This window comes from Chanodichthys erythropterus, chromosome 9 (assembly GCF_024489055.1).
Source record: "Chanodichthys erythropterus isolate Z2021 chromosome 9, ASM2448905v1, whole genome shotgun sequence".
In the NCBI taxonomy this organism is placed as follows: domain Eukaryota; kingdom Metazoa; phylum Chordata; class Actinopteri; order Cypriniformes; family Xenocyprididae; genus Chanodichthys; species Chanodichthys erythropterus.
Genome location: NC_090229.1, coordinates 32,043,380 through 32,071,031, shown reverse-complemented (window position 1 = coordinate 32,071,031; position 27,652 = coordinate 32,043,380). Strand labels below are relative to the sequence as shown.

Sequence of the window (27,652 nt, the reverse complement as noted above, 5' to 3'; positions counted from 1 at the left end):
CCATTGCAGCGGCAAAGAGATTTACAAGTATTTACAAGTAAACCAAACCAACAAAGTTTTAACTCTTGCCACCATCATTATTTACCATTAACAAAATAACACTGAATTGCAGTCTTACCCTTTCCGACTGCCCTTATTTCTTTCCACAGTGCTGTCACCTTACGCGACGGTTTAAACAGAGAGCCGGTAGATGCACAGGTGTCACAGGATCTCCATTCTACTGTGTGTCATTCTACCTGACACACGGCTTGCCTTTCCCCGCCCCTTTCAACAATCACATCCCAGAGCGATGACTTCACTGCTCACCTGTTAACCAACCACAGGTCACAGTGCTCATGGTCTCTTATGCAAACCATTGTGACACAGTGGCTAAGCATGGCCGTTCTGACTCAACTTTCTCACCGGTCGAAGGACTGCATTATGCACACCGGCCACCGAAGGGAATCTGATTACAAATAAAAGTGGAGATCTCTCTCAAAGGTAGTTGATTTACGGAAATAACAAGTGGCAGTGGGTGATAAGAGTGAAGCACAACAATGTGTATTAGAAATAGAACATAATGTGACTCTTTTGTTAAACTGTATAAGAATTATATTGAATAAAGTGCCGATCTTGCATTAAAAATAAGCCTTAAAGTGAACTCAGGTGAACTTATATAACATTCTAGTGTAAGTTGAATGAATCATAGCCTAATATGGGCCTGGGTTACTGAATGGTGCAGTATTCAAATATATTAGAGCTTTATAAACAAACTAACCTTAAGTGAGTTGAACTAGACTAAACACAACCCAGAACTGTGTCAGGTTGCTATGCATACTTGTGTTATCATGGTATCCTATTAAGAGGATGTTTTTTTCTTCAATACGCATTATTTCTTCCAGTGTTTTCCCCTCCAAACCATGATCAATATTTGTATGAGAATAAGAGGAAATAAACAGTATGTATTTTATTATTCTTTGCATATATGAATACTATACACTCATTGCTGTCTATAGAAGAAACAACTGAGATAAAGAAATCTTATTTGTGTTTTTTTTTAAATAAATTAAAACCTGAAAGGTTCCATCTCCTAAAAAGGAAGTACATGTAATCAGTTAAGTAAGTGTTTGATTGGCAGCTCTAAATCCCGCCTCACGATCACCCACACCCAACAGCATTACAGCTGCTCATAGCCTTAAGTATTTGACCATAAAAGGAAAAGCAGACTGCATATGATTTGAGATGACAGATTCTAGAACATTTCTTTATGTCTTATTTAAAGTATTTATTTTCATTAGAAGGAGAACACATTTTAGCTCTGTGAAGTTCATTTTGTACTAAATTAGTCATGATTTGGTCATGAAATATCATTTATATAATGTACTTACACACTATAAAAAAGCAACTACATATTTTCCAGTTTATGGGACCTTCTGAGTCACAAATATTTAAGAAATGTAAATTACGGTTAATCCATGTTAGACAGAATTCTCAAGTGTCAAGTATTAACTTATATGTACAACCTTTAAAAACTATATCCCATAATCATTATTATATTACTAGGGCTGTCAATCGATTAAAAATTTTAATCTAATTAATTACATACTCTGTGATTAATTAATCTAAATTAATCACATACATAATTTTTGCTGTGAAAGTATTAAATATTTCAATTCAAATGAATCAATGCAGGGTTTTTCCTGGGTCAAAAATGGTCTTCGGTGGTGACAGACATGGTCATCCACACAAACAGTAAAAAGTGCCCTACCCACGTGATCTGCGAGCCCGATACTGACAATAAAGTACCCGTCACTCTCACTCTCAAGTGATTTTATAGCTTTGTAAGAGAAGATGCTTTTTTGCTAAACCTGAAAAGTATTAAAAAGTAGCATTTAGAAGTTATATTAACTAATAATATAATTTTCTACCATATACAATTGAATGCACCTAGCTAACAACAACTTGCTTTGTTCTGGTTTCACCTCACTCCAGTCTAAACTAACTGATTTTATAGGTAGGCCTAATTTACTACACATTGTCATTTAAATAACCTGAAAATATTGTGGATTATTAAGGCTAATTTTACTAACCACTCTTGCTAAATGGGGTAAGCACACTTATGTTCTTATTTCAGAGTTGTTCGAGTAAATGATTCATTATAGACCGTGTGTACAGATCAGTTGTTGTCATGATTCATTAAAATGAATCTGTTCAAATGAGTCATTAGGTCACGAATTGGACATTAGCGGATGTTGACGCGTTGCGTGTGAATCGCGACTGTTATTAGGACATCGCAAAAGATTTGTCAACACAGAAAACACTTCACCACTGGATAGGATTTTCTTTTTGTTTTCTGAAAGTGTGATTTATGTCAGCTGCACGTGCAGGGCGCCTGTCAGAGAAGATGAGGTGACGTTCTTTTGAGCACTATTCACACCCAACGGTTATTCAGGAAAAACATTCTCCGAATGCGCCTCGTGAAACATGGATTCGGTCTTACGAACTTTTAGCATTGTGTCAGTTGATTTAGATTATTATGTGTGAGGTAGAGAGAGTGCAAAGACGGTGCTTACTTTGAAGAAAGCGAGAGGTCACGCACACGAGGGAGGAGCTCTCTGCTCATTCTGTCTGTCAACGCAGCAGTCGTCTCCCTCCTTCATTTTACAGTCGAATGGTGGCTAGAACGGCTCCAGGTTCAAAGGTCAATACGGAATGGATTAATCTGCGTTATTTTTTTAACGCGTTATTTTTTCTCAGATTAATTAATCGAAATTAACGATTAAAAATTAACAGCCCTATATATTACATTGTATTACATAATTATTATATTATATTATGTTATATTATTATATTATTATATTATATTGTTGAAATAACTTAAAAATCCGAATCATGTTGCCTTGATGTTTTTAACTTTTCAACAATTTCTTTTTAACAGTGCAGTACAATAGAATTTCAAGGCATTTCAGAGGGTTTAATGGCAAAAATACAGTTCTACTTTTCTTTAAGTACTTATATTAATTCTTCCATATAAAAAAAAAATTATTTGACCTGTCTAAATCATCATGAAAATTTTTTTATTGGATTAAACTATAGACAGACAACATCAGTAAGCGATTCTTATTAACTATTTGCAAATTCTATTAAGATTATTATATTTTCAAATATATGTGTAGGGATTTTAACATTTATTGTGCATAGACTGATGTACAGTAAGTGCATTACTGTAAACACCACCTTTTTTTTACATATATCGAAATTTGAGGGATACACTGTATTTTCAGCATCTGTACTACTGAATGCCTAGCAATGACTGTCTCCTAAAAAGTGCAGGATTTTCTAAAGTTATGAAGGTTGCCACATAAACATACAGGGATAATTTTTCTAGAGGCTCTGCTCTATGGCTCAGTGGAAGAGATACTGTCTGAGAGGAGTGACAGAGGTCAGGCAGAGGGTCATTCTGGGGGTCAGAAGTCAGACAGGGTCTAGCTAGCTAAAGGTTTCATTTCGCTTGGTGGATAAAGTAATAATGGATACCACTGCAGTGTTGGGGAAAGTTACTTTTAAAAGTAATGGATTACAATATTTGCGTTACTTAGTTACATTTTATGAAAAGTAATGCATTGTTACCTTTCTGTTACTTTTTTTAATAACAAAAATAAAAAGAAAAGTTTTATTTTGGCAAATGTTAAGGCCTTTCACACAGAGGGCCCTATTTTAATGATCTCAGCTTATGGTCTGAAGCGCAAGGAACAGGTGCATTTGGGGCGTGTCTGAATCCACTTTTGCTAGTTTAACGACGGAAAAAAATGGTCATCACGCCAGGCGCATGGTCGAAAAGGGTTGTACATAGTCTCTTAATGAGTCATGGGTGTGTTTTGGGTGAATGTGGATTAAACCAACCAGAGTCTCATCTCCCATTCCCTTTAAAAGCCAGTTGTGCTTGCACCATGGCGGATTCGTTATTTACAAGTTGGAATTTGCAAGCGGAAAGACTGAACGCTTCTCCAAAGAGGAATCCTTTTATTTGTAATATTTAAAAATGTTTGTGTGCTGCTGCGCATCCCTGTGTGTGTAACAAGCAGAGTGTACGTGTGTTGTGTACGCACATATAGGCACATATTACTAACGCACACTTTAAATAACAAAAATAAATAAATAAATACTGTGGCATTGACTTTAGACCAGGTTTTAGTTGGTCAGTGGCACAGTCCTTTTCACTTGCCTCAAAATAGCAATGCGCCAACAATGCACCTGAAAACACCTCGTTTTTAGACCAGATGGGCATGAGTGCATTTGCTATTTAAACAACGTGTTGCTGGACGTGAAAATGATAACTGCGTCGGGCTGAAACTAGCAAAAAACACACGCCGCATTGCACTGGGTGTATCATAGGGCCCCAAATGTGAAATGAAAAAGCCTCAGAATGAAGGAAATGCAAACTCATGCCTGTATAGTAGAGGGCACAGCTCAAACAAACCTTTCAGCTGTGCTGCCATTCTGGATTGCAGAAGAATAGGACACAGGAGAAGAAAGTTTATCGCTCAAGTAAGAGAAGAACACTCTTACTTGAGCAATAAACTTTCTTCTCCTGCAATAAAAAATAAATAAAACACAAATGTGATGTTTATCTAAAGTCATTTTTGCTTAGTGTGGTTAAATTGGATCATCAAAGGTCAGCAGCAAATACATTGGGTAATAAAGTAAGATTAAATACATAAATTATATTTGGGTTAACATATTTAATTATTGTGGGTTTGTGCACTGTTTTATTCATTTTGAGTTATACTGAATCTGCTTTTGTGCAATTGAGATGAGTAATGCTCACATTTAGTCTAGAACTACAATAACCATCATGTTCACACAGCCCACACAATGCCTCTGCATCTTTACTCCCGATTTCTCTCAATATGGGGACAGGAGAGGTGTCAGTCAATAAATGGGAAAACAAAGTAACTTTCATTACTTATATGAAATTATTATGTATCTTGAGTTATTTGTAATGTGTTACCCCCAACACTGGATGCCACAACTTTACCTGCACTGTATAGATTCCTCAATTTGGAAAGCTAAATTCATCATAAAATAAACTGAAATGTGAAGCAAGCCAATGAAAATGAATGAAAATTACATTCAGACATTTTAAGTGTTCAGATAATTTGTGGGGAATCTGAATACTTATATTTATTTTATACTAAGTGAACTGTTAAGTTCTTTTTTCATCAGTTAGTCCACCATAAGGTACAATGGTAATCATCAAAACAAGGTTTGATGGGAAGATCTGAGCTATTACTACAAATGCTTTGCAAACATGCCAGACAACAAGTGCATTATCTGCTCTTCATACTCCAAAAATGCCATTAGAACAGTTGAATTCCCATTAATGATCTGAGAATGTGTGTGTTGGGATGTGCTGGCATATCTGACAGTTTAATTAGTTAAATTAATGTCAAGTCTGTCATGCAATGCATCAATAGAGCTTTTGGGAGGTCAGCTCGGCTAATGGAAGCCCTCATTAACGGGAACACAAAAGTAGCATTGTGTTTTTCTCTATACGAGTATGCGAGTCCATATCGTGCGTGTGCACCTGCTCTGGGCTTTTCTCTTTTTTTCCCATAGATTGAAGTTTGTTGGCCAGACAACAGAAGATGCACTGCTGGTCTGATTATCCAGCTTTCTAATGGCCGCTGTGCACCTCTGTGTGCTATTTGTGACAAACCACTGTGGTTAAGTTCATGGACGATTAATTAGATCATATTGTGTTGCTTTACTGTCAAAGCTAACTGAGGTGTTATCTTACACCTACATATGTATTCCATGCCAATTAAAAAAGGATAAGATGATAGTAAGTGCGTGTTAATTAGATGTACAATCCAAAGGGAATGCTTTGCTATTATGGGCCTATAAGCAGAACGACTAAATCTCTACGGAATATTTAGTTACACAGGACTCAGATGGGATGCAACTAACTCTGCAAGCTGTTCTTTGTAATTAACTGAGCTGTTTAATTATATCATATTGCTTGAATGCACTTATTTTAACTTTTTAAGATGTTAAGTCATTAACAACAAAATAGTGGTTGAAATGTCATAAAATATTCTGGCATCTTTAGTTCTGTTCTACAACCTAGTGTGCTGAATACCTAGTCAACTCATTACCATTTTAAAGACAACATTTAAAGGTCTTCACAACCCATTTTATTTCTGTACCCATTTTATTTCTGATAAGCTCAAAAAAATCATTCAAGACAGAGGAATCATGAGAAATGTAGAAACTTGAAAATATTGTGTGCTGTGTATTTTGTTTTTATGCTTATTAGAGGAGTTAGGTCAAGTCTAATTTATGTGCATAACACTTAAATCACATTACTTAAAAGTAGCTTTAAAGATCATCATGATGTTAAAGTCCCCGTGAACCGGAAGTTGCAAACAACTTTTGACGCATTTTCAAGCAAAACGGAATATTGAATAGAGGGCAGGGTTTTACTTTAGCGCTCATCCTGTCCATCACTCGCTCATAGCAGAGCAACGGTTGGAGGGGAGTGGTTTAAGCATTTTCAACCCCAGCAATCAAACTGACATCATTCCATCATTCCATCGTAGCTTTCCTGTAGCTCAGTGGTTAGAGCATGGCACTAGCAATGCCAAGGTCATGGGTTCGATCCCAAGGATTGCACATACTCAGATACAAATGTATAGTATAATGCAATGTAAGTTGCTTTGGATAAAAGCGTCTGCCAAATGCATAAATGTAAATGTAAATTCCAGACAGGAAGTAACTTTTCAGATTTTGATTACCACAAAATACAATTTTTTCCTGTGTATTAACTAACACAAGACTAGTAATATGTGCTAACAAAGTAAATAGGGTCAATTTTGATTTCATGACAACTTTAATGTTTATAATATATTAATATTTTCAAGCCTTATTGTTGCACTTAGCAGATTAGAACTGGGCAATAATATAGTTTACATTTTGCGACGATACAAGAAATTGGGATTTGCTATATAATACATCTCACCCTATGTGAGTATACTGTATGTCTGCGGATACAGCATACTGGTGATAGCAAGTAGTGTGCCTTTGGCTTAGTCAAACTCTATTGGAATCAATTCAGGAAGTTGGAATTCAGGAAGCATTTTAAATCAGTCTCCATTTCATTTGGGCTGCCTTTTGTGTTGTGCTAGATGTTAATTTGCAGTTCTGTTCTGATTGTGAGCCTGAGAAACAATAAAATGTATGAGTCCTGTATATAAGCATACAAGATTATAGCTTTACTCACTCTTGTCCATTATTGTACAGCAATTCATTTTATTCTATACTGTCCATTAGTACAAATAAGACTCCTTTATGTTCTATGAATAAACATGATGATTCAGGTCTTTAATCCTCATGGCTTCATATCTGTTTGATCAACAGCTACATACTGTAGATGATGACTCACTAGAGGCCATGTGCCCTGCACTCTAAATGGATACATTTTTATGTAGCTCTAAATGAAATAAACTATGATCTTTTTTTTAAATGGATCGTACAGAACAGATCGTATATTGTGTTTCTGGAGGTTAGCCTATGAAGGTAAAGCTGCAGTCCGTAACAGAACGGTGGTGTGAACTTTTAATGGTTTACTGGGTAGATAATGCTAATTAGATAACGCTAATACACACTAAATACACATAGTCACGCAATGTTGATGTTGTTAACATTAACAATTTGAGAACAAAGTATAACAATAATAATTTGCACGGTTTGACGTGATGAGCTAACTTTGCGATCGTTAGATTCAATCACTTTGATTTATATCAATCATTTTTGATTTATTGTAGAACTCTTTTTTTCAGTTGTTTAGAACAAAAGTGGCAGACATGTTACTGATAATCCGAAGTAGAGTATCCACACCAGTGCAGTGACTGACAGCCTACACTCCTCAAAACATTAGATTCATCTGCGCTGAGGAGCCGTGCTGATGCACAACCCACATAAAATGATAATTCCGTAACCATCTGCAATTGCAGGTTTCAAACAGAGATGACAACAAAGAGGCAAAACTTACGGACTTCAGATTTAAATCAAATTCTTAAGTCAAGCCTTTCAGTTATAAGGGCCAAATGCTTTTCTAAGTCTGAGAAGAGGAAAAATATACATTTGAAATATGTATTTGTTGATCATTCTGTCAACCTTTAAAAGTACACTTGCATATAGATTTCCTCAGAGTTAACAAACATGATCTAATGTCACAAAATCCAAATTTGATTTAATTTATCCCTGTAACATTAGTTACAGATTTTGAGAATGACTCTAGGGGAACTGAGGAGGACATTCTGAAGTACATTATAGAAAGTATAGTATATATTTGCATACAACATTGAATTCTTATATTTAATAAAATGAATAAAAATACAAATTTTTAAAGATATTTTTTGATAATTTTAAAATTAATGCCATGAAAACATATTTTCTTGAATTGTTTTCACTGGTTTACAAATTCTGCATTGTATTATTAAACAAGGTGTATAACATGTATAGCATACAATACCTCTTTTTTGACAACGTCATTGTCCACTCTACGAAGGTTCTTCTTCACCTTCAAATATTCGGCAGACGCTTCCTCCTCAGGTGGTTTGGGTGGGGGATAGGCAGGTGGGGGAGGTGGTATATGGGAGGAATCGGACGGAGGTGGGGGTGGGGGAAATGTTGGAGGGGGCGGCAGGTGTGCAGGTTCTTTTGTATCCTGGGAGATTCCTGCTACATCAGGATTCAGCATGTCCATATAGGTCTGCATGTCTGTAATGTTCGTATCTGCACCTCCTGCAATAAAACATGTTTCTTTAATTATTCATTGATTTAGTCAAACATCAAAAAAATTAGTAAATTCAAAAAATAAAATATAATGTAGTTAAATGAATAAAAAACAAATATTATTACCATATTATATTTATAAAAATTATATTTCAATGTGATATTTTACATGATAAATCTCTTATAAATATAGTCTCTTATAATCTTGTAATCACTAAATTGTTTGTATTCACTGCAGTTGGCAGGTGTGTTATTTTTCATTTATTTATTTATTTATCATTTCATTTTAAAATTCATTTTACGCTTTCTCTTTCTTTCTTTCTTTCTTTCTTTCTTTCTTTCTTTCTTTCTTTCTTTCTTTCTTTCTTTCTTTCTTTCTTTCTTTCTTTCTTTCTTTCTTTCTTTCTTTCTTTCTTTCTTTTTAAAAATAGCCAAAACTATAGGATATTTCATTTTAGCCACAGAAGTGAATGGCTAACTATGGTAACTGTAATTGTTTTCCTTACGCCCGTAGAGACAGAGCTATGGACTACTAGGTTGAGAAATAGTTCCGTTTTTGTTTAATAAACATGTACTTTTTATTTATTTATTTTAGTTATGGGAGTGTGTCACACTTGGAAAAACTCATCACATCTTATTTTAAAGACTAGCAAAATGCATTCTGTATTTATGAAAGGTATTCACAGTGCTTAGCCCAATCATGAATCAACCTATTAATATTCACTATACCTGAAATAGTCTAAAGTCTCATTCCTCATTCTTTATTATTACTACTTTTCAGCATTTTAGGATAATAATCATCATAAGTAATCAAAATCATAAGCACAAAATGTAAGTATGAGAATGTTGTAGTGGTGAAAAATGTTAAATAAATCAAAATGGTTTTTTTTAAGATCATGAAAAACATAAATTCAGTCAAGTGTCTAAATTTCGAACTGCTAGTGAAAGTATAAAAATCTATACCACTGTTGTATATAGATGTTCTAAATGCGTCCACTAGAGGACATTACTGGGAAGGCTCACAGCAGGTTTCCTGGACAATGCTATGGCAACATGTTTCTGAATGAGTTCTGCTTCAGCGAGCTCAACTTTTCCCACCATTGTTAAGATAATGCTTCAATTACACTGCATTGAGCAAACTTATGCACAGAGAACATGGAGTATTGTCATTTTAGAGAGGGCAGTTCTATTCAAAACACACAGGAATGCAGGAGATGTGAAAAGAAAATTTTGTATCAAGTTGATGATGAAAAATAAACGGTTCAAAAAGTTCAAAGTATGGTTTGATATGCTTATCAAGCCTGTTTGATCCAAAATACAGTAAAAACTGAATTTATTTTGAAATATAGAATATATTTTAAAATGTAATTTACTCCTGTGATGGCAAAGCTAAATTTTCAGCATCACACCAGTGTTCAGTGTCACATGATTCTTCAGAAACTATTCCAAAATGCTGATTTAGGCTGAATTGAATTTACATCAGCATAGTGAAATAATTAGAGTTCTGTACATGGAAATGACAGACAGTGAGTCTCAAACACCATTGTTTCCTCCTTCTTATGTAAATTTGATTTGTGCAAAAGACCTCTGAAGAACAGGCGAATCTCAACATGGCAATCTCTTCAATGGCAGATGGATCGATAATAATTGTTCATGATCCATGATATCATGATATTTTTAGTGATTTTGTAAATTGTCTTTCTAAATGTTTTGTTAACATGTTGCTAATGTACTGTTAAATGTGGTTAAAGTTACCATCGTTTCTTACTGTATTCACGGAGACCACAGATGTCGTTATTTTAATTTTTAAACTCTTGCAGTCTGTATAATTCATAAACACAACTTCATTCTTTATAAATCTCTCCAACAGTGTGTAATGTTAGCTTTAGCCCCGTTAAGCCTGAGCATAGGCTACTATCAAACTCATTCAGAATCAAATGTAAACATACAAATAAATACTATACTCACATGATCTGATATGCTGCATGACGAACACTTTGTAAAGATCCATTTTGAGTGTTATATTAGCTGTGTGAACTTTGTTTATGCAATGTATTATAGAGTTGCGAGCTTGGGGGCGGGGAGCGCGAGCATTTAAAGGGGACACGCACAGAATCGGCGCATTTTTAATTATGCCCCAAAATAGGCAGTTAAAAATTTAAATAATACAAAATCTATGGGATATTTTGAGCTGAAAGTTCACAGACACATTCAGTAGACACCTTAGACTTATATTACATCTTGTGAAAAAGGGTTCTAGGGCACCTTTAAAAAAATTACTGATATGTATAAATGTGTGTTTCTCTGACCTGTCGGTACTCGTGAGGGAGGTGTGCCACTCCTTTTCTCTCCAGTACTGGATTGGCTGGAGTTTGCAGAGTCGTAATTGGACAGCGAGCTGGAGGGTGAGCAGATGTCAAAGTGGGCTACAGGGGGAGCTGGGGTGGGCATGGTGGCGTTGGGAGAGGAGAGGCCTGAGTCAGGTTGCTTATACTCCAGATCTGCCGAAGGGTCCCGTGACAAGACTCGGTGTTCCACACTCTGAAATGAAAGCCAGTGTTTATGTTAAGCATAGATTAGTGACACTTATTTGTCATGTTGAGAGTAAAGATGACTGTGTTTTTTAATGAACTCTTTGAGGGTGCATAAGGCAAGGAATTCTTTTTGACACACAAAAGCTAATTACAGGCAGTAGCAAATGAGATTGCAGCTGATGAGGTGGCGAGAAAGCACATCACTACACTGGGGACATGCAATCACTATTATCTACAGTACACACTTACAACAACCTAATTACAATGAATAGCCTACATGTACAATTATAGTTGCACTTAGTTGTTGTTCCTCATTAAAGTTTTACACATATAAAAAGGAAAAGTACTGTAAAATGTGGCTAAAATCTTTTGCACACAATAAGAATTTAATATGTATCAACAAAAGCAAATTACCAGGTAAAAAAATTATTAGCAAATTTTGTAGTACTGAGCATGTGAACAGAGATATGTGAGCATATCTGATGAAAATGTAACATTTCTTTTGTTGTAAAACCCTTGTCTAAGACTGTGTGTGTTATACTCTATCTCACCATGTTTTCGACAGTGCGGAGGTACTTGGCACACTGTTGATGCCCGTTGTATTCAGCTAGGTCTGCTGCTGAGAATCCATCCTGGTCCCGTATTCCCAGATCCACTCCATTTACTACCAGAATTTGACAGCACTACACAGAGAAACAGACATTTACATTAACACCCAGATAATCTGTGCTGCTTTATTAAATATATTTACTGCTTTCTGATAAAGCAAGCATTACTATTCCTATTGCTCATTCTTAAGGGATAGTTCACCCAAAAATGAAAATGATCCCATGATTTACTCACCCTCAAGCCATCCTAGGTGTGTATGACTATTTTCTTTCAGACGAACACAATCTGAGATATTTAAAAAAAAATATCCTCAGTCCTCCAAGGTTTATAATGGTTGTGAATGGCAGCCCAAATTCTGACAAAAAAATGCATCCATCCATCCATCCATCCATCCATCCATCCATCCATCCATCCATCCATCCATCCATCCATCCATCCATCCATCCATCCATCCATAAAAACATTAATCCACACAACTCCAAAGGGTTAATAAAGGCCTTCTGAAGCGAATCAATGTGTTTGTGTAAGACAAGTATCCTTATTTAAAACTTTATAAAGTAAAATAACAAGCTTCTGGTGTGACAGCCATACGCATTCGACATGCGTCCAAAAAGCGTTAACTTCCGTGACGTAGTACACAATGCCATGGCGCTCTACACAATGGCATACTGCATTGAACATAATGGCTTAGTGTAGAATCTCATTATTTTACTTTATAAAGTTTTAAATAAGGATACTTGTCTTATACAAATGCATCGATTCGCTTCAGAAGGCCTTTATTAACCCCCTGGAGTTGTATGGATTCATTTTTTTTAAGGATGGATACATTTTTTTGTCTTCATAATTTGGGCAGCCATTCACAACCATTATAAACCTTGGAGGACTAGGGATATTTTTTTTAAATATATCTCAGATTGTGTTCGTCTGAAAGAAGAGGATACACCTAGGATGGCTTGAGGGTGAGTACATCATGGAATAATTTTCATTTTTTTGGTGAACTATCCCTTTAAGGATAGGAATGTGTGAATGTGAATAATGTGAATAAACCCTTTCATAATCGGACATATCTCTATTACATACAGTTTTGAGAAAATGTTGCTTAAATATATAATATGTTTAACTGATTTGATAATGTTTGCAGCTATCAGTACTACTATCTATATCAATACTTCTATCAATACAATACTCAGCTCGGAGTATTACACAACTTATTACACAAAATTGTGCACATATCTGTGACTAAACAACAGCAGTTGAAAGAGTGTGTGCTCTTCCTGTAGGGTGTGAATATTTGTCTGTTGACATATGAGAGTTTGAGAAAGATAGTTGAGTAAAGTATTAGTGGTTTTAATGAATGCAGTAAAAGGGTACTTTGTTAATGACAGCTGTCATGCGTTTTAGCCCTCAGGTGGAGAACAAGAGACAATACTCTCTGACTGTTTCTGTGCCTCCCTTTTTCTGTCAGCTGCTCTCGGACGGATAATGTTACAATGAATAAAGGTGCTGTGCTTCTGTGGAAAGTTCTGTGCTTTCTGCAACCTTCTTTACAGCACTTTCACAATAATCATAAAAGTTATGGCATAAATACAATTTTCCTTCACTTACTATTTATTTTCTAATTCTGTATTAAAAATTTATTCATTCTAATAATAATAAATTGCTATTTTAAAGGTTCCTTATTTTGATTTGGAGGTCTCCTACAATTGTCACTTGGTGTGGTAAGCAATCACACAGGAACTAAGGAAACACAGGACACAAAAAACATAGAAAAGAGAAATACAAGCACAAAATGAAAACTAACAAACACACTAATAAATCCTCCCAAAAGGTGCATCCTTGCACCACAAACAGTCCAGCTGTGTAGAGTGGAGGGGGTCTTGGAGGTTGATGAGTAGCTGGCAATGTACAGGGAACCAGAGGAGCTGGAACACCATGGTGGAGCAGATGGGGGAGGAGCCAGGGTGAAGCCCTGATGGACTTCCCTTAAATCCCAAGAATCAATTAGTCTAGTCTGTTTTCAGTTGATGAATGAACAGAACATGTTCACAATAATCAAGAAATCACAATAATCTTTGTGATTTGTTACTTTTGATATGGAGCAAAGTCTCAGATTTCAAATGACATCCATCTTATTATGAGATTCAAAAAATAAATACCGTTTTGGTGCTGTTTAATGTGGCATGACAGATCGCTGTAGTGCCTCAGTTAAAGAGAAACGTCAGCACGAAGTGCATGTGAACAACCTCTCCTCCGCTTTAATACCAGTTACAGCGTGAAATAAACATGAATAAACATCTGAAGGTGTGTTAAAAGAAACAGTACAACTTACCGACATTCATATCATGTTGTTTCAACCATGGAAAGACGTCAATAAAACAGCTTGTTAACAATGTCACGTAACATCACATTTACCTCAGAAAAACCACATTCAGTGACCATAAACTCGTTAGTCAGCTAGAAAAATTAACTCTAGAGAGCAGCATTGTGATAAATATATGCACCGTTATATATATTCATTATCATTTTTAATGTTCTTCAATATTTAATGCATGTTTGAATAAATCAGTTATGACAGCCATGATTTAAATGTTTATATTTCAAAAAAACGAATTGGAGTATAAATATGATTATGTAATTCTAAACTTTATTTATTATAAAAAACATCATTGAGTGTAATTTAATTGTTTGTATATAAATAAGTTAATTTAACCTTTAATATTATAGTAAAGTAGTACCTACTGACTCCCATAGTTTACAGTATTAGTTGAGATTTTTTTTTTCCTCTAGAAAATTTGCCATGTACTGTATCTGATATACTACATCAAAAATAATCGATATCGAATCGATATCAAAATCGGAATCGAATCGCAACCATGTGTATAGAAATTGAATCGAATCGTGAAAATTGTGCCAATACCCAGCCCTACCTCTAACCGACGTAATGTTCCCATGTTGGTTATTTCATTTTTTTTAATCCTGTTAATAGCCTACTTCCCCCTTAAAAACATACTACCGCAGGTGTAGTCACGTGACTCTGCCCCGTCCAGTCAGCGGCATGGAAGCAACACGGAGGTTAAACGCTGAGTCAACACACAGAGACGGTGCGAGCAGTGAGCCCCAAGATTTCTTTCACTTGCGTCTTCACTACACTTTGTCAGTTGTATGTGTTTTAAGGTTTGCCAGTTTAGACATTGAAGCGATTTTAGACGATCAGATGTGTATTATTATATCGAGCTACCGTGCTCGCGCAGCTGCATTGTGTAACGAACACTCATTTAAGCAATAGCTGCACAAAACATGAAGATTGCACGCACAGAGAGGAAAGCAGAAACTAGATGTCAGCGCTGTCCTGTGATTCATCACTAAAGTAGCTTAGAAACTCAAAAGTTATTATAGCATATATTTTTCTACTTTTGAAGGAACTATTTACAACCCACAGCTTCACAATTAATAGAGAGACGGTATGATTAATTCACAAGCTCAGAAGCAGTGTTTTGAAATCAGCCATCACGAGATATTGTTGAAAAGTCGCTATTTTGTTTTTTTGTCACACAAAAAGTATTCTCATTGCTTTATAACATTAAGGTAGAACCACTGAACTCAAATGAACTGTTTTAAATATCTTTTTAGTACCTTTATGGATCTTGAGAGGTTTGGTGGCTTTGCTCTCAATAGAGGCCTGACTGAGCCATCGGATTTCATCAAAAATATCTTAATTTGTGTTCCGAAGATGAACAAAGGTCTTATGGGTGTAGAACTACATGAGGGTGAGTAATAAATGGCATTATTTTCATTTTTGGGTAAACTAACCCTTTAACAGTACTAGGGGTGTACAGTACACGAGAACGAGACGAGATTTTTACACACTATTTTTAAGAAATCCTCAAAGATGATTAGAAAAATAATCTGCAGGTGCATTTGAAATGTTAAAAACTAATCATCTTGTGATTAATGTCATTTCAGTTCTACTTTCTGAGTATGAATTATCATATGCAGTAAAAGACAACAATATTCAAGCACTGTAAAACGTTTTGCCGCAAACTCAACTGACTAGCTTCTCTCCTGTATAATTTCATACAAGTCTCTTCAGACCTTACTGTACATGATTTATGAGCTTCTACAACTTTTGACCTCCTAACTGAACTCCTTTCCACAAATTGTTTATAGAAATAAAAAGAGTATAAATAAAAATGGTAAAACTTTACAATAAGGTCTCATTTATAAACATTAATGTATTAAAGGGTTAGTTCACCCAAAAATGAAAATTATGTTATTAATCACTTACCCTCATGTCGTTCCAAACCCATAAGACCTCCGTTCATCTTCGGAATACAGTTTAAGATATTTTAGATTTAGTCCGAGAGCTTTCTGTCCCTTCACTGAAAATGTATGTACGGTATACTGTCCATGTCCAGAAAGGTAATAAAAACATCATCAAAGTAGTCCATGTGACATCAGTGGGTTAGTTAGAAGTTTTTGAAGCATTGAAAATAGTGCAAAAAAGTGCATTACCAACGCCGACAGATGAAAGGATTCAATGGAATCAATTCAATGAAAAGGATTCCGGAAGAGAATACAATGCTGAATAAAGTCGTAGTTTTTGTTATTTTTGGACCAAAATGTATTTTCGATGCTTCAAAAACTTCTAACTTCTAACCCACTGATGTCACATGGACTACTTTGATTATGTTTTTATTACCTTTCTGGACATGGACAGTCTACCGTACATACATTTTCAATGGAGGGACAGAAAGCTCTCGGACTAAATCTAAAATATCTTAAACTGTGTTCCGAAGATGAACGGAGGTCTTACGGGTGTGGAACGACATGAGGGTGAGTCATTAATGACATAATTTCATTCAATTCATTTTTGGGTGAACTAACCCTTTAACCAACATCAACAATGAGCAATATCTTTGCTACAGTATTTATTAAACTTTGTTAATGTTAGTTAAACATAAAAATAGTCCTTCATGGTTAGTTCACAATAGTGCATTAAGTAATGTTAACAAATACAACTTTTGATTTTAACAATGTATTAGTAAATGTTGAAATTAACATTAACTAAAATAGTGTAGAAGTATTGTTGAAACACTTACAATGAAACCTTATTGTAAGTGTTATCTGTCATGCTTGAAGAAAAATTTGGTCTCTATTTGCACTTTGAATATTGAGAGATTGCTTTGATTATGGTTGCACTTATTGATTGCACTTAAGACTAAAAAAACGTCTCGGTTACGTATGTAACCCTCGTTCCCTGAAGGAGGGAACGGAGACGTACGTCAGTAGTGACCGACGAATTGGGATATCGCTAGAGAGCCCCTATCAGCTTCGAGAGAACTAAAACAAGCCAATGGAATTGGCGTGCGATATTTGCATAATGCGCACCTCCCCTAACAGGTGGATATAAAAAGGGGGGCAGATGCAATCGCACTCTGTTTTTCGCTGAGGAGACAACCGGTGTCCGCACTGCAGCGAGGGTACAGAAACTGTGGCGACGGGACGTACGTCTCCGTTCCCTCCTTCAGGGAACGAGGGTTACATACGTAACCGAGACGTTCCCTTTCAGTCGGTCACTTTCGACGTACGTCAGTAGTGACCGACGAATTGGGATCCCAACTAAAACGCCACAGTTACGAAACCCCTTCCAGTGCCCAGCGCAGGCTCTAGCCGCCCGTCGCACCAAGGGGACGGAGAAGGGGCGAGCTTACGCCGGGAAGTCTACTGCTGTTCCGATATACCCACTAAGTAAACTAGACTACACTGGGGAAGCGAACCCGTAAGGAACGCTGCGGAACCACTACCTACCCAGAGGGGAAGGAATTTACATGGAAAACATATGGACTGGCCCGCAGGGCAGACGCATATGAGTCCCTGGGATGGCTCCACCTGAGTAGGGGGAGACTCATCTGACAGGAGAAAGCAGAAGCTCTGCTAAGGGAAAGACACGGGCTCACCGTAGGGAGTAACCGTGGACAATACACATATGGAATCACTCACGTAGAGGGATTGCAACATATGGAACCCAACCAACAGACAACATCGAAGATGGATGTTGGTCTGGCATCAGACACTCCGCAATGCCCGAGCCGAAGGTGGAGGTGGAGGAACTCGACAGGGTTCACCGAACGGGGAACACGACTGGAGTCAACAGATGCACATATCCTGCCCAGGGGGCGGGAGTGGCATTGCAAGCCGACACGAGCACAGGTTCAACGCGTCTACCGGCTGGTGGAAGCGAGTACACGGGAAGAACCAGCTTACACGTAAGCTAAAAACCCTAGCAAACGTGTTGGGTGTCGCCCAGCCCACAGCTCTACAATCTGTCAGCGAGGCGCCATGAGCCAGCGCCCAGGAAGAGGCCACTCAGGTGGAGTGGGCTCTCAACCCGAACGGGCAAGGCACGCCCTGGGAACATAAGCCAGGGCGATGGCATCCACTAACCAGTGGGCCATCCTCTGCTTGGAGACAGCCTTTCCCTTCTGCTGGTCTCCGTAACAGACAAAGAGCTGATCTGAGGTCCTAAGCTTCAAGTTCTATCCACGTAAACACGCAGGGCGCGAACTGGAAAGAGCGAAGCTAGGGCTGGGTCTGCCTCCTCCGAAGGCAGCGCTTGCAGGTTCACTACCTGATCTCTGAAGGGAGTGGTAGGAACCTTGGGCACATATCCAGGCCGGGGTCTCAGGAAGACGTGAGAATCCCCAGGCCCAAATTCCAGGCACGATTCGTCGACCGAAAATGCGTGCAGGTCCCCTACCCTCTTAACATGAGGCCAATACAACCAGGAGGACGGTCTAAGAGACAGTACTTTTAACTCGATTAATTGCAAAGGCTCAAGGGATGACACCGAAGTTAGCTAAGAACTAAGGTGAGATCCCTAGAGGGTAAGGAGGGTGGGCAAGGAGGAATCAGTCCCCTCGCCCCCCTCAGGAACCTGATGATCAGACCGTGTTTCCCCAGGGCTTGCCATCAACTGCATGGAGATGTGCAGCGAAGCGGCAACATACACCTTGAGGGTGGAGGGAGACAGCCTTCGCTCCAAGCCCTCTTGCAGGAAGGAAAGCACAGATCTGACCGAGCATGATCGGGGGTCCTCTCGTCTTGCGAGAGGAGCACCATTCAACGAATAGGTTCGACTTCAACGCATAAAGGCTCCTCGTGAAGGAGCTCTAGCGGAAGTGATGGTGTCTACGACCGCCTGCGGGAGATCACCCAGAACCTCCGCATCCCGTCCAGGGACCACACGTGGAGGTTCCACAGGTCGGGACGCGGGTGCCATAGGAAGCCCCATCTCTGAGTCAGGAGGTCCTTCCTCAGAGGAATCGGCCAAGGAGAGGCTGTCGTGAGGAGCATTAGGTCCGAAACCCGGGTCCGAGTGACCAATATGGAGCCACTAACAAGACCTGCTCCTCATCCTCCCTGACCTAGCACAGGAGCTGTGCGAGAAGGCTCACTGGGGGAAAACGCATATTGCGTAGGCCCCGGGGCCAGCTGAGTGCCAGGGTATCCGTGCCGAGCGACTCGCCGGTCAGGGAAAACCACTGGCCGAGGGCAGTTCCTGGGGAGGCAACAGGACTACCTGGGCCTCGCCGAAGTAGTGCCAGATCAGCTGGACCGCCTGGGGATGGAGCCGCCACTTGCCCGCAAGTGGAGGCTGCCGTAAGAGCTCGTAGGCTGCACGGTTAAGCACACCTGGGACATGAGTGGCCTGAAGCGACCTCAGATGCTTCTGACTCCATAGCAAGAGATGGCAGGCGAGTTGCGATATGCGACGGGAGCGTAGACCAGCCTGATGGTTGATGTACGCAACGGCCGCCGTGCTTGTCCGAGCGGACCAGTACGTGCTTGTCTGACAGCAGCTCCTTGAAGCGGCCCAGTGCAAGACATACTGCTAGCAACTCGAGGCAATTGATATGCCAATGCAGGCCCCGAGGCCCCGTCCAAGACCCGAACCGCATGCCCGTTGTACATGGCCCCCCATCTGGTGGTAGAGGCATCTGTGTGGACCACAGCGTCCAAGGGGTACTCCCGCCCGCAGGAACAAAGGGTCCGACCACCGGATGAGGGTAGGGCGGCAGCTCCGTGTCACGAGGACACTGAGCGTGCTGCGCTGCTATGGCCATCTCGGGACCCAGTCGCGGAGCCGGTGTTGAAGCGGCCTCATATGGAGCAACCTGAGCGGCGAAACGCGGCTGCAGATGCCACATGCCCCAGGAGCCTCTGAAGTCTTTCAGTGGGGCCGCCATCCTGCGCTTGAGTGAACTCAGGCAGTTCAACACCGACTGGACGCGCTCCTCAGAGAGGCGCACAATCCAGGCGACCGAGTCTAGCTCGAGACTGAGAAAAGAGATCCTCTGCCCGGGGGCGAGTTTGCTCTTGTCCCAGCTGACCCAAAGACCCAACAGGCTGAGGTGAGCTAAACCATCTCCCTGTGTACGCACAACTGCTTCGCGAGCTGGCCAGGAACAACCAGTCGTCGAGGCAGTCGAGAATGCGAACGCCCTGTTCCTTGAGGGGAACAATGGCCACCTCCGCAACCGTGTAAGGCGTGGAGCGACAGGGCCAGCCCGAAGGGTAGGAGTTTGTACTGACATGCTCGACCCGAGCGCAGAATCGAGACATGAAAGTATGCATCCTTCAGGTCGAATGCTGCAAACCAAACCCCGGGACGGACGCACTCGAAAATGCGCTTCTGCATGAGCACCTTAAACGGCAGCCTGAAGGTACCGGTTCAAGACGTGCAGATCCAGGATTGGCCATAGCCCACCGCCCTTTAGGGTACAATGAAGTAGGGCTGAACCTGACTTCAAATCGGCTGGAGGGACCGGCTCGATTGTATCCCTCGCCAGGAGGACAGCAATCTCCACTCGGAGAACAGGTGCAATGTCCAACGACACCTAAGTGAAGTGGACACCCCTGGACGCCGGAGGACACCGGGCGAAATGAATCGCATAGCCGAGTCTGATAGTACGCATGAGCCAGCGGAACGGGCTGGGGGCACTAACCAGGCCTCCAGACACCGAGCCAGCAGAACCAAACGCACCACAGACGTCACGCGGGGCGCTGCACATCGCCAGCCACACTCTTGGGACGTAGAGGATCGGAAAACAGTTCTTAGTGGGTACCGCTGGACTCCGGAGAGCCAGCGGCGGAACAGACCAATTCTCCACCCGGCCCTCCTCCGGGGAGAAAGAACCGTTTACGTCAGCTCCAGGTCGCCATATCTCCAGGACCGTCTCCCGCTAGTCAGGTGACTGCGGGTTGAGCGGGCTGGGTTCAAGGCCAGTTTGTGAGATGAGCGCATCGAGAAAGCACACTTTGACGACGGCACATCCCAGCAAGACTCGCCAGGGGTGTTTCTGGACCACCATGGTGGACATTGTCTGGCCAGGGGCCTGCGCTTTGATTTGCATCCTGCGTAGCTCAACCCCGACTCAGAACTACCCACATGCAATGAGTGCTTTGACCTACTGCAGACTTGCCAGGGGCCAAGACTCATGCAGGGCAGAGGTGGTGTGCCCGTAGCACTGCCACCCCACCCTAGGGGGTAGAGAGAGAGAAAAACTTGTAGTGCAGATTATGACCCTCTTGGCGTTCCATATTAACGCCAAAAAAGGCCACAAACTACCAAGTTTTTTCATGCACATCCGGGCTAAGCCAGGGGGCGGGGCAAGGCGAGTATGCGTCGCACGACACCCCCAGGGGCCCGGGAAAGCATGGTTGCCAAGTCTGAATCCGATTCGGCATGAGCACGCCACAACCGTGGGACGCTCAGCCTCATCTTCATGTTCAGAGCCCAACAATACTCTCTCCAATGTAGCAGTCGACATCTGATCCTCTGCTGGAGCCCTGACTAAGATGTTAGGTCCTCCATATTTATTTTAAGGAGGACCAGCAACACATGCAGAAGCTACCAGCCATGTTGGACAGTGAACGTGGCCGCCCAACTGGACGACACACGGCACCCTGGGCACCGACGTGGCCATGTATCTAAACATGATCCATCCACGAACATAGTCACAACATGTTTGCGATGCACTAGAGGAGTGGGGGGCCCACGGAGAATGACTCGGCGGGTATTGCCCCACTGTGATCCTCTGGTCACCCAGGCTTATTAACCAAAGTAGCACTTTTCTGATTCAGAAAAATAACTAGATCGGGGAATAAGTGAGGGGACTCCACCTCATTAAAGGCAGCCGAGTCTCGACCGTGCATCTAGAGCGCCAGACAGCGCGCAGGGTTGCCGTGGCAACGCGCGCTGTCAGCCGGCAATTCGACGGCACACGGCGCGCTGAGCGCTCAAGCCCTTACGAGAAAGGCGAGCAAACAACGCGCCGACGTGGACATATTTCCATAAGAAAATATGACCACCCACAAACACAGTCTCAGCACGCTAAGCAGACATGAGAGAAAGTGATTGTGGCCGTCAGAGAGGATAGGAAACGACCGCCTCCAGAAACGCACAGACAGAATGACATCTTGAAAAAGACGCAGTGTCTGTCTGTGAAGCTCTTTTAGAAGGGGAAACTTCAGCTCTTTTGTGTCGAGACACACAGGGAGCGTCACGACGTGTTTAGAAAAACACAGGAGGAACCAGACCAAATCGCAGACCAACCAGTGGAATTACAGCGGAACGCTGGGAAAACAGTAGGTGTTTCCACCCGGCTCACTCCAACTCGCGACCTCGCTGCAGGCGTCGTCACACCAACACAAGCGCCGAAACTTCTTCAGAGGCTTGAAGTTCAAACAGCCGCAGGACACCAGGTAGGCTCCGAAGCGAAAGACAGAGTGCGATTGCATCTGCCCCCCTTTTTATATCCACCTGTTAGGGGAGGTGCGCATTATGCAAATATCGCACGCCAATTCCATTGGCTTGTTTTAGTTCTCTCGAAGCTGATAGGGGCTCTCTAGCGATATCCCAATTCGTCGGTCACTACTGACGTACGTCGAAAGTGACCGACTGAAAGGGAACTGTTATTTATTTTTATGAGAGCTGAGAGATGCTTACAACGACACAGCCCAGCCTAAGATAGCTTTAATATTGGAAGATATTTGCATGCATCAGGGAGCCGCTTTCAAAATGCGGGATATTGAAATCGCGTTTGAATACGCGCTCGCGTTTACTTTCACTTTCGCGATCGCGCGTACTCTGTGAATAGGGAGCGGCAGCGATCGATATCTAACTGAATTAAATGGTTTTTTATTTCTATAAATAGCAAAATGACAGTGGAGGCATAATGTAAACGTAGCGGTGGCATATTCTTTTCTAATTTCACCCTCACACTATCACGAGACTGCTTTTCGCCTCGACGAGAAATCTCGTCACAATTTAATCTTGTGAGATCTCGTCACACCCCTAAACAGTACCGATGGTGTTGGTTTTACCATATCAATTTGAGCCCAAGTCCTCAGCTTTTGGAAGTGTATACAAAAGTGGATTTGCTTTCGCAATGCAGAAAACAGTGTTTTCTTGACAAGTCAACAACACAAACCAAACTCTTTCAGTTCCCTTTCGAAAGGGAACTTCTACTCTGCGCTGACTGCGCTATGGGGAACGTCCTCCGTGACCCGTGATCGAAATGCCAAAAATCACCACACTCCAATCCTATTGGCCGGCGACAGCCTATCAAGTCAAACGGCGTGAACCGTGACGTATAAATGGAGCGCCTGGGGAAACAGCTGGCATCCTCTTGTCTTTTCGCGACTGCTTTTGCTTGTGCCTTTTTCACTCTGCCAAAGTTAGTATGTCTGCTAAATCGTTCAGGAAGTGTGCTGATCCTTGTCCCAGGTTTCTGACACCGGAGGACACACACAACTTGTGCATTTTCTGTCTGGGCGAGGAGCACGCACGGACAGTACTCTAGGGTGCTGCCTGTGCTAACTGTGAGCGTTTTCCTATGAGAATGCTCCGTTCTCGTTTGGCCCTCTTCTCGAGGGGAGAGGTGCCACCACCGCTGCCTGGTGGTTCCGGCCCCGCTCGTGCTGAGGCTCAGCGGCGATTGAAATCATGGGGCTCGCAGGTGGAGCTCGCTGAGGAATTTGAGAGGGGTGTCAATCTTTCTCAAGCTGAAGCGGCTGACGAGGACGCGCTTCTGGCGGATGACGATGATGTTGTATCCTTAACATCCTCAGACCCAGGAGCGAGTGCTCTCTTGGCTCAAGGCCCCGGGGAGCAGGAGATGGCCGAGGTGGAAGAAGCGGGCGAGCCCGCGGCTCCCGCTAGGCCTCCCTGCACGGCGTTTTCTGAGTTGCTGGAGGTTATGGAACGCGCCTCGAGCAGACTGCAGCTGCCATGGGAGCGCGTGAGGAGGGAACCCGCTCGCAGCAGGTTAGACGATCGTTTTCTCTCTACTCATAACCCGGCAACTCCAGCTAGTCTTCCATTCCTTCCCGATCTTCATGCTGAGATCGAGAAGGTATGAAAGAACCCGTACTCGGCCCGAATCCATCAGCATCAGTATCAGCGAGCTGACTTCGCTGATGTTGAGGGATTGGGCCAGCATGGGTACGTGTCGATGCCTCCTGTGGAAGAGACGTTTGCGAACTATCTCGCTACAGGGAGTGCACCGACACTGAAAGCTCCGGCACTGCCATCCAAAGCGTTGAAGGTGACGTCACGTTTGAATGGCAGGGCTTACGCCGCTGCAGGTCAGGCTGGTGTGGCGTTGCACACTATGTCAGTGCTTCTGGCGTATCAGGCTGATCTGCTTACGGATTTTGATCAGGGTCAAGGTCTTTCCGCTGAGGCGGTCGCGGAGTTGCGTCGGACCACGGATCTCGCTCTGAGGGCCACCAAACAAACTGCCGCCTCGATCGGTCGATCTATGCCAGGCATGGTGGCCACTGAGCGGCATCTGTGGCTCAACTGTGCGGACATCGGGGAGAAAGAGCGGCGTATAGATCTTGCATCCCGCTCAGATCCAGCTCTGGGCCCAGACAGCCGGGAGGTCCCGGGCCTTCTCGAGCCGAGGCTCAGAGGCAGGCCCAGAGGGAAAGTGTCGCCGCTCGTGTGCCTCCTCCTCCTCGGAGTAAGTCGCAGAGACGGCGAGACGCTAGAAGGAAGAAGCAAGATCTGAGGGAGGTGATCGAGGAGCGGCGCCAGCAGCACCGGTAATCAATCCCCTCTCTCGCAAGGGCTTTTTCTCGTCCTCGCTCTTCCTTCGCCTCCCGGTAGCGTTTTGTGACATCTATATGCTGCGGGCTTTACAGTCGGGCTGATGTAGTGGGCCTATGATGAATATTTTTCTGACGGCCCGCCGTCTGGCTTGATAGTAAAAGTGCTTTTGGGCTTTGGAACTTTGGATTTTCCCCTCCGTGTGACGTATCGGGGAGGAATCTGCATTCTACGAGCCGCAGGAGGTAAGCCAGGTCCATTTTTCATTCTTTATGTAGACCTTGCTTTGCCTGTATAGCTTCCCGTGCATATAGTTGTCATCTGTTCATGTTTTATGGGGTTATTTGGGCAAATAACTGTATGTTAGGCTGACTGTGACAGGCAGGCCCTTTATGGCCGCTTTGTTGTTTTAGCGTTGATGTAGTTTCTCGGCTGATACTGTGTATAGCTAGAACTAGCTTTCGCTATCGTCAGTTATGTGTTGGCCAGTTTTTCGGCCGCCTAATGCTGTCACTTGCGCTGCTTTCTCCGTGTGTTTAGGAATTTGTAGCCCGAGTGTAGCGTGGTCTACATACAGTCCTTAGCTAGCGGCTAGGCTAGAACTAGGTTAGGTGTATGTTTGTTTACATCCCCCTGTCATGACTAGCCTCTAGCCTCCTTCTGAGGAAGTTGCTGGCCGTATTTTTGCCCATATTTCCCCTTCATATGTTTATGCAGGCGTGTTATGTGAACGTGTTTGTGCTGCCACAGGTTACACCTGTTCTCTATGATAGCAGGCTTTTCCGGCCTCTATTTATGAATACGGTGCTGTTGTTGTACTCCCCGGTTAGGGTTTGTGTTTCACTGAGTGCATCACCTGTTGGATCGCACACTCATTATGAGTGTTGGGAGTTTTGTTTACCCGACTTCTCACGGTCGTTCGCACCACAGCATCTGGGATTCGTTGCTGTTTGATTGTTGGCTATTTGTTTTTAGCCTCTCTGTATGCAGCTTGTTTGGATACAGCGCTGTTGGTTTACGATGCTCGTTACGCTCACGCTGTTTAGCATGTTTAACATTGCCTGCTGGAATGTGTATGCCTAGACTCAGGTTGTGTAGCTAGTTCCCTTAAATTTGTCATTTTAGGTTATACTAGCTCTTCCTGGTAGCTAGGGCCCTGTCATGACCACGGGCTAGTGCCACATGGTTTTTTAAATAGCAGGCCTCTTTTATAGCTTCCTGTTGGCCCAGCTACGCTGGTCATGTACGGGCATCATTCCATGAGTCATACGTTACTCTGTTGTTGCCAGGTGTTCATGGAAGTTGTTGGCCCCCGTTGGGGCCTCCTTTCATGTTTTATCTAGCATGTTGGCACTGCTTGTATGGGTTTCTGTATGTCTCATACCCCTTGGGTGTTATATTAACGCACTAGCTATCGCTGCGCATTTTTAAGGTTACAGGCCGTTTCAGGCCTTCCTTTGCTAGCATGTCAGAGTTTAGCTTGGTATTCTTCTCGCTGAGAGTAAAAGATGTTTTTACTGAGTATTTTGTGTGTTTATTCCCTTTAGCTCTAGTCGAGCTAAAATAGTTTCTCTGTCTATTTAACAGGTTCTATTTTTGCTCCTAGAACTTTAGTGGCCGCTGGCTGATGTCGCGTGTGACGGGTAGGCCGTAAAGGCCTCCTGTGGAGCATACTGACCTTTGACAGCAAATAACCCTGCCACGAGCTGATGCCACGTGCCTGCTGGGATTATAGGCCCACGGGGCCTTTCCTTAGCGCATGATGGTGTATGTTGTACTCCTCTTGCTTAAAGAGTAGAAGGTACTTCACCGAGTGCACTGCTCGTTGGTTTGTGTTGGACGGGCTGTCTCGTGGGCACTTGCAGCTGTTATGTCTTGGTGTTTGCTCCACCTTGATATGCAATAGGGTGTGGCCCTACAGGCCATCCTGGGCTACCGCCGTCTGCATTCAGTTCTAGTTCTCTAGTGAACTCTGGTTATGTTGTAGGCCCTTTTTCCCGGCCTCCATGACTATGTGCCCGCTTTACGGTCTGTCTGTTAGGTTGAGCTTTGTACTTCCCTTCGGGGTTAATTGTGCTTAGCTCCCTAAGCTGGTGTGGTTGTAAACTTCTATGAAGTCTCCCATTAGACCAGCCCCCAGGCTGGTTTGTGCTCCCCTGGGTCAGGGGTCTTCAGCGCACAGCCTCCTCAGCACCTTGTTAACGGCTGAGTAGATCCTTGGATGAGTGGTTGTACTCCCCTCATACGAGGGTCCAGAGTGTTTAGCTGAGTTCCGCTCTCCAGGATGCCCATCTCTGCGTGTGGGTTTGAGTTGCTTACTGCCCTTTCGCAGTCGCTCTTTCCTGCTCTCCTCTCTGGAGTTTGCGCTTGGAGATTCTGTATATCAGACAAGGTTGGCTAGGCCGGATTTAACTTTGCTGGATCTGGCTAGGCCTCCTTGGTGGCAGAGGGATGGATTTTTCTCCCCGAGTGACTGGCTGAGGTTCCTGTGGTTCCTTGGCCACATTCCCTTAAAGGGACCACCCCCTCTCGGGCTGTTGGTTCCAGATGCTCGAGCAGCCTTGGTAGGCTTTTTTCGGAAGGCCTCTTTTAGGCTCAGCTTGGGCTGTTGGCCGTA

General features: G+C 42.4%; 1 protein-coding gene across 1 annotated transcript in view; it reads right to left on the bottom strand.

Annotated features, from left to right (window-relative positions):
- Positions 1 to 27,652, bottom strand: part of espn (espin) — a 93,230-nt gene that overhangs the window by 43,956 nt on the left and 21,622 nt on the right. The window contains exons 5-7 of the mRNA XM_067394013.1: positions 11,864 to 11,995; positions 11,088 to 11,319; positions 8,516 to 8,787 (exon numbers count right to left, since the gene is read on the bottom strand). Of these exons, the coding sequence (XP_067250114.1) occupies positions 8,516 to 8,787; positions 11,088 to 11,319; positions 11,864 to 11,995 (636 nt within the window). The remainder of the gene's footprint in view (positions 1 to 8,515; positions 8,788 to 11,087; positions 11,320 to 11,863; positions 11,996 to 27,652) is intronic.